Source organism: Gobius niger (assembly GCF_951799975.1).
Source record: "Gobius niger genome assembly, chromosome: 2".
NCBI classification, from domain to species: Eukaryota; Metazoa; Chordata; class Actinopteri; order Gobiiformes; family Gobiidae; genus Gobius; species Gobius niger.
The window spans coordinates 43,648,408-43,660,601 of NC_136853.1; the positions used below are offsets into that span (position 1 = coordinate 43,648,408).

At 44.2% G+C, this 12,194-nt stretch overlaps 1 protein-coding gene across 1 annotated transcript in view; it reads right to left on the reverse strand.

The window, feature by feature from the left end:
- The window catches only part of exoc4 (exocyst complex component 4), a 362,908-nt gene that overhangs the window by 116,284 nt on the left and 234,430 nt on the right, over positions 1-12,194 (reverse strand). Inside the window, exon 13 of the mRNA XM_079552397.1 lies at positions 5,489-5,605. Coding sequence (XP_079408523.1) covers positions 5,489-5,605 — 117 coding nt within the window. The remainder of the gene's footprint in view (positions 1-5,488; positions 5,606-12,194) is intronic.

Consider the following 12,194-nt stretch of genomic DNA (forward strand, 5'->3'; position numbering starts at 1 on the left):
AAAAAAAAGCACAGTAAAGTGAAGATATTACTGCACGGATTTCCAACTACTCCTGGTATTATTACACCTTACAATATAGTTCCCCCTTTTATCCGCTTAGAAAATCCACATTGTTTAATTTTGTGTAACTGTACTTTGTAGTGGAAAAAATGGAAAAAATAATAATCACTATTATTTTAGTCATAATTGAAATCACGATTATTCAAACGATTATTTGTTGCCTTTAAAAAAAAGTATTTATTTTATTTATATATTTATTAATTTTCTGTTTTCTGAACAGTCATAAAAGTACAAATGATTTAAAGTTTGCCTCGATTAAGGAGAGGTCTCTGTTTCACACCTGCCCCCTGCTGGCCAGGCTCACACCTGCACAAGTAAACTGATCAGCGCGGCCTGATGACATCATCACTCGTGGGCAGGAGTTATTTCACTTTTACGCTGTTTAACCTGAAGCTAAAGCTAGCTAGCTCAACCAGCTCAACTGTTTATGGAAACAGCTGCGGTGGAGTCGCTCACACCTGGGCCCCCCCAACTGAAACTTTTATGTTTGACTTTACTAATCCAGACAAATATGCTTAAATGCAGGATCATTTTATGAACGCCTGAAAATGATGAATAGCCTTAACCGTTTTCAATAGAAATGTAAAGCTCATATGTTATTAACAGTAGCTAACCTAGCTGCTCACTCTCCTCTACAAACATTTAGCAAACGTTTTGTTTTGGCCAAAAACGTTGAAATTAACACAAAATCCATCTCATACGTTCCTGTCAGTCACTAATTACGCCTTTATCTGATTCAGCTGTGTCATGCGTTGCTATGGCGACGCCACAGCGGAGTGATATCCCAGTGATTTAACTACCGGACTACGTGTGCGGTTATACCAAAATAATGCACCAGCCAATCAGAATCGAGTATTCACCCAGACCATGGTATAAATATGATTATAATGAAGAATTTTAAATATAAGTCGACTAAATTAGTTTTAATTTTAGTCCACTAAATTGACATGCAATTTTAGTCGACTAAAACTAGACTAAAATTTAATCTTTTTTTTTGACTAAATCTTGACTAAAATTAAACTACATTTCAGTCAAAAGACTAAAACTAAAATAAAATATGTTGTCAAAATTAACACTGAACCAAATAAACTAAAATACAATGCAGATAATACAGTGCAGGAATGTTCTGTATCGACTTGTTTTTTCAGTATCGAAATAGAGTGAAATGACTAGAGACTGGAATCAAACTATCATCCAGGCCGGGGCTGGTGGGTCTTTCTTCCAGCTGAGCTATGGCTGACCCATTTTATTAACCGGCGCCGAGGATATCATGGCTATTGGGGTCACACACATATTGGCTCCGCGTGATCCTGCATCTCCACCATATACACGTATATGAATGTATTAGCATAACATTGACTTTTGGACAAGTGGACATTATTTAATTTCTCAGACGGCGCATTTATTTTGGAGCGATTCTCTGTCGAATGCCTTCAAGGGGTCAAGGTTATTGATAATACAGCCCATCACAGTTAATTCTGATAAGTATTTGGCCTATCACGGAGAACCAGCAGTGAATAGCCTTGATTTATACATCACGCTAATATATTGTAAAATGATATTATTATACATGTTAGCCGTACATCTCCCACTCAGCCCACAGGATAAATCCAGACCGGGGCAGATTATGGCTGAATTGGAAAGGTTAACGTTCATTCGTGTGCTGGAGAGATAGCACGAGCAGAGGTGATAACTGTATGGATGAAACATGTGAGATTTTCTTTTTATGGTTGATGAATAGCATTCCCAAAGATTATGAACAAGTGCGAGTAAATGAAGAATATTCCCTCTGAATTGAATCAGGCAATTATGGTAATAGACCCGTGACCAGGCCCTAATGTCTGAAACGGACACTGCAGCGCCGGGACGTTAACAAGAGGATTCATCTCAAGGGGTTGGAACAAATGTAAAAGATCTATGCATGTGTTATATCTGAAAAAAACTCTTTTAGAAGACCATCACATTGATTGTCAGTATGTTTATGTATAAATATGGCGTCTAATGTTGCGCAATAATGAGCTAAAATATAATCATTACATTTTAGCTCTGAGACGGTGTTAAAGGAATAGGCCACCGTTTTTACATACTGAGATATGTTCTTACCTTAGCTTTGACGAGTTCTTTAGGACCTGTCTGATCTTCCCCCGTGCCTTCAGTCACGTAAACACAGCGCAGACGGCGTTAGCATTTAGCCTCTCCCTCTCTCCTCTATAGCTCCAAAACAGGTCAAGATAGAAGCTACCAAGCTCTTCCACGTTTTCCCTATTTAAATATGGTTACGTGAAGTGTTCCACTACAAAGTATAATTACACAAAATTAAACAATGTGGATTTTCTAAGCGGATAAAAGGGGAACTATATTGTAAGGCGTAATAATACCAGGAGTAGTTCGAAATCCGCGCAGTAATCTTCACTTTACTGTGCGGATGCCAAATTACTTAAGAAGTAAACACCGATATGCGGCACTCGTGGGCAGGAGTTATTTCACTTTTACGCTGTTTAACCTGAAGCTAGCTAGCTAGCTCAACGAGCTCAACTGTTTATGGAAACAGCTGCGGTGGAGTCGCTCACACCTGGGCCCCCCCAACTGAAACCTTTGTTTGACTTTACTAATCCAGACAAATATGCTTCAATGCTGGATCATTTTATGTACGCCTGAAAATGATGAATAGCCTTAACCGTTTTCAATAGAAATGTAAAGCTCGTATGTTATTAACAGTAGCTAACCTAGCTGCTCACTCTCCTCTACAAACATTTATCAAGTTTTGTTTTGGCCAAAAACGTTGAAATTAACACAAAATCCATCTCATACGTTCCTGTCAGTCACTAATTACGCCTTTATCTGATTCAGCTGTGTCATGCGTTGCTATGGCGATGCCACAGCGGAGTGATATCCCAGTGATTTAACTACCGGACTACGTGTGCGGTTATACCAAAATAATGCACCAGCCAATCAGAATCCAGTATTCACCCAGACCATGGTATAACTAAATTTAGTGCAATGTAGCTGAAACTACACAATCAAGTTTTGCAGATTCCTTTTTCTTTTGCAAAACCTGCAATACTTAATGTTCTATGTTTCATGTTAAAGAGACAAATATTGAACCTGGTTATTATTTGGTAGTGATTAGATCCATAGTCCTCCGATATTCAGTCCTTTATACAGCCAACGTGAAGCACAGAATAGAGGATTTCCGCCACTTTTTGATTCTTTTATGAGAAAATAATTGGACATTAGTTAATATATTCTAACAGAAATCTTAGGCTTAAACCAGGGTCAAAAAAAAAGTCCACGATAGCACATACTGAGCATCCAAATTTCTTTTTTTTTTACTAGTTTGGGATAAAATGTCTGGCCTCTGGACTCTGGTCATAATCTCCCCGACCGAATATAACAAAAAAAGAAAACCAAGGCGGAAAGTCCGAACAAAGGCAGCGTTTCATTGCGCGCCTCTCCATCAGCGGAAAGCCTCGTTAGCGACCGCGGCGTAATTAGCGAGATGCTGCAGAGCTCGTTAAGGAGGAGCCGTAAACAAACCCCGGTGAACTTAACGCCCACGGACGCTCTGTGGAGATCTGCCACCGCTGCCGTCGCCCCGAGAGACCGAGGACACACATAATGACACGATAACGTCAGGAGGCTTCTCATGGATTAATGTAGTAGTATTTCAATATGTACTGTAGACTTAAAGGGATATTTCAGGATTTTTGTCATAGGGCCTAATTTCCTAGTTATCCAGAGTGTTGCTGATTTCTGGAGATATTTTTTTTGTAATTCATGCAGTTCTTATATTTGAAGAGTTTCGTGGCGCTAGGCTAGTGCATTTCTACGATATCAGATAGTCTGCATTAAAAACAGTGTGACCCACAGAGCACCTGAGGCAAATCACTTATAGGGCCAGATCTTGTGGCGGCGCTCGGGGCGGCGCAGGCTCTTGGCGAATTATTTTCCGAGTGGCAGCGCTATATGTGCCATTCGCCTCCGCCACCTGTGAGGGGGCGTCACAAGAGGAGGTGACTGCACTGATGGAAACACGGCTGACATTCACTTCCTCGTTTACATTGCGCTGTCTTGCGTTCTTTCTTAAGCCTTAGGCTCTCACAGGTCAAACTAAAAACTTTATTTACCCCATCGTGAGCTAAACCATGTTCACGTCTCCAGAGAAAAAGAGCTACAGCGTCCGCTGTGGCGCAGATCGGCCGCGCTCGGCGTGAACGCGAAGCAAAACAAAAGCACATGTTCACCCCCCACTCCCACACAACCACTCTCCTGGACGCGGAGTCGATCTGGTTGGAGGAAAATCTGTGTCTCCACCCACTTAAATGCACTAAGTCTGGAGTGGCAAGATCACAAAGTGCTCCTACTGAGGCAAAATGTCACGCTATCGTCTCCGTTTTGATGCACAAGATCGGGCCCATGTATTTGAGCAGCATCAGCTTGGTGGTTGTATAAGCTACGCGGCGGCGGAGTGATCTGCTAGAAAATAGTCCCTCAAAATGCGATCATTCATGTGATGCAGGTCAGTTATATTCCAAAAATTACTCTATCGACACAAACATTTATATCGTTAGTCTGGAGTTATAAGTGATTTGCCTCAGGTGCTCTGTGGAGCGGGTCAGGCTGTTTCTAGTGCAGGCTATCTGATACCATAGAAATGTGCTAGCCTTGCATTAGCCTAGCGCCACGAAACTCTTCAAATATAAGAACTGCATGAATTACAAAAAATAATATCTCCATAAATCAGAAACACTCTGGAAAACAAGGAAATAAGGCCCTATGTCAAAAATCCTGAAATATCCCTTTAAGGAAAAAGACGCAATACACAATCACAAATGAAAAAGTATTGCTGGGTTGCAGGTGACATCACAGCGTTCTAAAGGCCAATGCTATTGTATGGAGGAAAAATTATTTTGTTTTTGAGGAAATTTGTGGTCTTGTACAGAGAGATCATGGACCCAGTGATTGATATTAATGATCATTTTTCTAATTCATACATTTTCTTTTGAGCTACGACTTGTGAAAGTGTAATGCTGTTAATAGGAAAAACTGGCTCCTGCCCCCCGCTGGGCCCGATGACATCATCACATTCTAGAACCTGCAACCCAGCAATACACAGACTCCTATTCTCACCCCAGGCACAGCATTATCACAAGTACAGCATGTGTCGCTGTCATCCAAACACCAAATCCACCGATGCTGAGAGATTACCAGAAAATAACAGCTCCAATAACAGTTTTCAGAAGACAAAGAAAATGTCAAACTTTGAAACTGCACAAATTGACAGTAAAAAAAAAAACTGCAATGGCCTTTTCGGAGAAATTTTCCACAACTAAGAGGCCAATCCGGAGACTTTTGGCATTTGCGCGCATGATTTACAAAACAGAACGCTTGTGTTTCTCCGGAGTGGAGGGAATGATATTGTCTTTACCTGCAGAAGTGGTCTCTGGACGCCCAAAACCTTCATCGTGTCGGCGCTGGCCAGGATTTTCAGTGGGTCGGCGACTTTACTGACCGCCACGATCTCCTTGTTGATCTCGGTCCGCACCTACACACAGGTTAAATTACAGTCAAAACTGCTGCATAAATGTATACAAAATAAGATAAATGAGTTCAATCAGGTAAACATTTGGGTTTTGTTTATTATTGACCAGGAGCTCCCTCTGCAGGCACCAGTGGGGATGACACAGCAACACCAAAATGTCACTTTAAGCTACTCCATGGTGCCGTGATGAACACCCTTTGAGCTCAGAACTGCTCCAACTTGATCTTGAAAAATGTGGAGGACAGTTTCATGTATGGGCGATATAGCAAACATAGAGTCAAAACAAGACTTAAAATAGTTCTCAAGACAGAGCGAATCTAAACAACGTAAAAATGCATATAACTGAAAGCATTTTATCTACATCTTGCCTGTAATTGATTAATTCTATGTTGATGTTTTTATTGATTAGGCCCGAGCCGGACGCAGTCCTGGCAAGGGACTATTGTTTTTGGGTGGTTTCTTATTATTATTATTATTATTTTTTTTCTCCGGAAAGGATCGCGTTTTTGACCCGCTAGACGTGGGTGAAAGCTCACCAAAATTGGCGGAGGCAATGGGGCAGCGAAAAAATTTATGATATTGGACGAATGGGACACGCCCACAACAAAATGGCTCCACAGCGCCCTCTGGAAGCGGACCCCAATTCAAAAAAATCGGGGCGTTTTTGGGCGTACGCCCGAATCACTCGGCACAGTGAGAGGGGACATCAGGACAAGCCCAAAACTCACTTGGAGCGCCACGCCCACTCGCACAGGGAGGCGGCCATCTTGGCTTCAAACCCGGACCTCGTCTAAACTCATTTTACGTTTTAACGAACTAGTCCCTGGTTTTTCATCGGATTTAGCTCACATTTGGCACAGCGCGTCTAGACATATTGAAATTCAATATTTGCCCAGCGTTTCTCAAAAAAGTTTCACCGTCTCCGCGTAACGCCGCGGCGAAAAACGCGTAGATTTCGCGTTGTTTCGAAGAAAGCTCACGCTCACAGGCATAAGCCCACAGAGCTCATATTCATGTCACTAATGCGCCACCTGAAACTGAACAGAATGACGCCATTAATGTGTAGTCTGCTCCCAGGATAGCGCCCCCTAGCCATACCTTGAAAACTGCACTTTTGAATCTTTTTAATACAATGATGCCAGTATGTTCTAGACACTTTTGGAAACCAAAAAATACATTATAGTCATGTCATATTTTCTAAGATGTGGGTGTGACTTTGACTTTTATTTGGGAGTCTATCTGGACCTGCCTTGTGTGTCAACAAGCTAGTCCCTGGTTTTTCAGCAGAATAAGCCCACACCTGGTTTAACAGACTCTCCTGACACGGGGCTACAAAAAATACCTGACTTTTTTTTCACTCAGACCCCCCCGTTTCGAATGGCGCCCCCCCAAAAACACATTTTTTCATGTAAATTTGACACCACCTCGCAGGCACGCGCTCTATCCAGTCTGGATCACACTTGGCTGACAGAAGGCCACTTACGGTCTGATTCCACAGAGATCAATTACTTCACGGTGCACATCACTATAGCGCCACCTGCCTATACCCTGAAAAATTTAGTTTGTCCGATTTCCACGAAACTTTCCAGATGTCTTCTACTCATCATAACAAACCTAAAAATATATTACACCATGCCTCTATCTCGCTCCGTTCTCCTTATATTTAGGCCCGAGCCGGACGCAGTCCTGGCAAGGGACTATTGTTTTTGGGTGGTTTCTTATTTATTAGGCCCGAGCGGCCTGGCAGGGCTCGGGCCTATTGTAATTGTACGGCAGTGCGCGGAGCGCACTGAAGAAAGACGTGCGCGTAGCGCACGTTCCGAAAAGAGCGCGCAGCGCTCAAGAAACAGAGCGCGGAGCGCTCCCCATGCATTAGACAGTAATAGGGGGACTCCCGGCACCCCGACCTATCCAATGATATAGGTATTTGCCGCGAAAGCGGCATATTTGTAGTTGCTCGCAAAAAATATAAAAAAAAAACGTATTAAGAAATATTGACAAAGAAGAGGTAAAATACGAGCGCGTTGCGCTCGTATTTGACAATGAACCTCACGGGTGGGTTACTGGACGTCAGACCTTTCCGACGATATAAATATGGACCGCCGGAGGCGGCGCTATATTGTTATTGTAAGGGTTTTTCTTATTAGGCCCGAGCGGCCTGGCAGGGCTCGGGCCTATTGTAATTGTACGGCAGTGCGCGGAGCGCACTGAAGAAAGACGTGCGCGTAGCGCACGTCCCGAAAAGAGCGCGCAGCGCTCAAGAAACAGAGCGCGGAGCGCTCCCCATGCATTAGACAGTAATAGGGGGGACCCCGGCACCACGCCCTGTCCGGTGAAATAGGCGTGTGCCGCGAAAGCGGCACATTTGTAACTGCTCGTGTGAAAAAAGGTGAAAAATCCAGTGAAGGCGCAACATCGACAAGAAAGTAGTCGATGACGAGCGCAACGCGCTCGTCATCGACCATGGCCACTTCCCAATGCCCAAAACACTACTAGAGTGACTCAGGGCATTAAGGCCTATCCAATGATATAGGTGTTTGCCGCGAAAGCGGCATATTTGTTGTTGCTCGCACAAAAATCTGAAAAAAAAACGCATTAAGAAATATTGACAAAGAAGTGGTAAAATACGAGCGCAACGCGCTCGTATTTGACAATGAACCTTACGGGTGGGTTACTGGACGTGAGACCTTTCCGACGATATAAATATGGGCCGCCGGAGGCGGCGCTATATTGTTATTGTAAGGGTTTTTCTTATTATTAGGCCCGAGCGGCCTGGCAGGGCTCGGGCCTATTGTAATTGTACGGCAGTGCGCGGAGCGCACTGATGAAAGACGTGCGCGTAGCGCACGTCCCGAAAAGAGCGCGCAGCGCTCAAGAAACAGAGCGCGGAGCGCTCCCCATGCATTAGACAGTAATAGGGGGGACTCCCGGCACCACGCCCTGTCCGGTGAAATAGGCGTGTGCCGCGAAAGCGGCACATTTGTAACTGCTCGTGTGAAAAAAGGTGAAAAATCCAGGCAAGGCGTAACATTGACAAGAAAGTAGTCGATGACGAGCGCAACGCGCTCGTCATCGACCATGGCCACTCCCCAATGCCCAAAACACTACTATAGTGACTCAGGGCATTGAGGCCTATCCAATGATATAGGTGTTTGCCGCGAAAGCGGCATATTTGTAGTTGCTCGCAAAAAAATATGAAAAAAAAACGCATTAAGAAATATTGACAAAGAAGAGGTAAAATACGAGCGCAACGCGCTCGTATTTGACAATGAACCTCACGGGTGGATTACTGGACGTGAGACCTCTCCGACGATATAAATATGGGCCGCCGCAGGCGGCGCTATATTGTTATTGTAAGGGTTTTTCTTATTAGGCCCGAGCGGCCTGCCGTCGCAAGGGCCTATTGTAATCGCAATCACAGCGCAGTGCGCGCAGCGCACTGAACCTAAGTGCGCGGAGCGCACAAAAACAGCGCGAAGCGCTGTCCCCATGTCAACCGTAAACTCACCATGTAAAACAGTGACAGCCCACACCGAAGGTGTGGGGCCTTTATACTTATTATTGCATTAAAATGAACGGGGGTATATAGTGTGAATGGGGGTATATAGTGGATGACGAGCGCGAAGCGCTCGTCATCCACCCAGGACCCCCACGGATGCGTGCGGATCGTTGAAAGCTTTCCAAAAATGTATAATATGATATCGTCGCGAAAGCGACGATATTGTTTTTCTCGGAAATATTATTATTCTTTCTTTCTTTCTTCTTCTTTCTTTCTTCTGCTCTTTGAGCAGGAATTTGACCCCCTGAACATTGTCGAAAACTCACCAAACTTTGCCCAAAATTCAATTTTGGTGAAAAATTAATTAAAATGTGTGTTTCATATTGGGGAAAAAAAAAATGGCGCGACAGCGCCACCTACAAAAGTGAAAATACATTACGCCAATGGGGAGGGGCCGAAGTAAACTTTGTCGTAGAGCGACGAGATTCGGTACAGATATTCGTCATGTGACGACAAAAAAAAAATATTATTGTGGCCACGCCCCCTGACAAACCGGAAGTCCGCCATTTTGACAGGAAGTCCTGAGAATGCTGAGTCAGCGTTTTCGCTGACATCGCATTTTAACGAACTCCTCCTAGGGCGTTTCACCAAATGAGCTCAAAATTGCTCCAGCTCATCTCCAGATGTGGGGCATCAAAAGTTATCCAAATTTTTTGGCTAAGTTTCATGGTTCGTTTGCGGCGAAGCCGCAATCTTTCCGAAGTATTTTGCGATTCATCAAAAACTAAAAATCGCTCCCATTCGCACAAACAAACTCCGATTAAAAATCGGAAATATACATTTTGTTGACCTTTCACCCCTGGACGCAACAAATGTGGAAAAAGTGCCATTGGGCGCGATAGCGCCCCCTCCAGGTGCAGAAGAAAAAATGCATTATGGGAAAAAAATTAGTTTGTCGGAAATGGATGAAATTCGGTACAAAAATAGTTGATGGCGTCCCGATCCAAAAAGCCAATGAGACCCATATCGTATTTTGTACGGTGTTGCCATGGTGACCCCCGAGGCCCCCCATGTTATCCAATGGGGCTGACACATACATCTCACATTATACAACATTACAGCGCGTTAGCGCCCCCTGTCAGGAGCTTGTGGACAGTGGTCATGGAAATACGGCCCGTTAGGGTCATCTGATGCCACTTGTGAAATTAAAAAGATTACGGGCGCGCTAGCGCCCTCTGCAGGCTTGAGCCATTGCTTACATGGAGAGGCTAAAAATGTAGCTCTGATGTTTACTGACAAAGATTAATGGCACATCAGGGCAATAAAATGCAGTGTGGCGCCCTTGGTACGGTTACATAGACGCGGCAATAGAGGCGCTAAAGGAGGCACGGCCCGCGAGGGCCGTTCGATGCCGCTTGCGGCTTTAATTCTTATTATTATTATTTTTCCTCTCCCCCAGAAATCCACTTTCCCACCGACGAAAAGTCCTGAATTTTTGTCCAAAATTCAATTTGGTGAAAAGAAAAAACTTCACATCTCCAAATTTCAGAAATTCAAAAAAATGGCGCGTCAGCGCCCCCTGGAAAAACAGCGTTAACATTGCGGCCTATGGCCAGACCCCCCAAAATCACGAAAACGCCGAAAATTTTAGTTTGTCGTAGACGGAAAAAATTCGGCACAGTGATTGGTCACATGAAGCCAAAAAAAAATATATACTACGCGGTTGCTAGGCAACCATCTGTATGGCGGCCATATTGGCCAGAAGAGCGACCTGGCGCCGAAGGCGCCTTTTCATGCCCTCGCATTTGAACGAACTCGTCCTAGGGCGTTGAACGCAGCGACTCCCCGGTCGCTCCAGATCATCTACACATGTGGGGCATTAAAAGTTATTAAAAACTTTCTAATAGAATTTCCGGTTTTGTCATGGCAACGCCATGAATTTGGCGTTCGTTTTCGGCGTTCGCCGTCACCTTCGAAGAGTCATAACTCGCACATACTGTGGCCGATTTTAGCGTAACTTGAATCATTGGTCGAGTCGTCGGCCCCGGATGTTTTGATATAGGAATTTTGAAAATGGGCGCAATAGCGCCCCCTGCAGAGCGCCAAATAAAAATGAATGGAGAAAAAAAGGGAACTTTGTCGTAGACAAACAAAATTTGGCACAGACGTCCGTCACGTGACCCCGATCAAAAAAGTAAATGATGGCCACGCCCATTTTCCCACCGTGTTGCCATGGCAACGACCTGATATCAAGTTTGGCGGAGCCAAACCAAAATTGGTACAGATGTGCACCATGACTGTCCGAACAAAAAAGTACATTACGCGGTTGCTAGGCAACCAACCTTGGGGCGGCCATATTTGCCAGAAGAGCGACATGGCGCCGAAGGCGCCATTTCATGCCCTCGCATTTGAACGAACTCGTCCTAGGGCGTTGAACGCAGCGACTCCCCGGTCGCTCCAGATCATCTACACATGTGGGGCATTAAAAGTTATTAAAAACTTTCTAATAGGATTTCCGGTTTTGTCATGGCAACGTCAGGAATTTTGCGTACATTTTCGGCGTTCGCTGTCACCTTCAAAGAGTCATAACTCGCACATACTGTGGCCGATTTGAGTGTAACTTGAATCGTTGGTTGAGTCGTCGGCCCCGGATGTTTTGATTTAGGAATTTTGAAAATGGGCGCGATAGCGCCCCCTGCAGAGCACCAAATAAAAATGAATGAAGAAAAAAAGTGAACTTTGTCGTAGACAAACAAAATTTGGCACAGACGTCCGTCACGTGACCCCGATCAATAAAGTCAATAATAGCCACGCCCATTTTTTCACAGTGTTGCCATGGCAACGACCTGATATCAAGTTTGGAACAGCCAAACTAAAATTGGTACACACGTGCATCATGACTGTCCGAACAAAAAAGTACACTACATGGTTACAAGGCAACCAACAGGAGGTCGGGTAAATCCTCGCATTTGAACAAACTCGTCCTAGGGCGTTGAACGCAGCAACTTCCATGGTCGGTCCAGATCATCTACCTGAGTATTAAAAAATTTCTAATAAGATTGATGTTGTTGTCATGGCAACGCTATACATTTT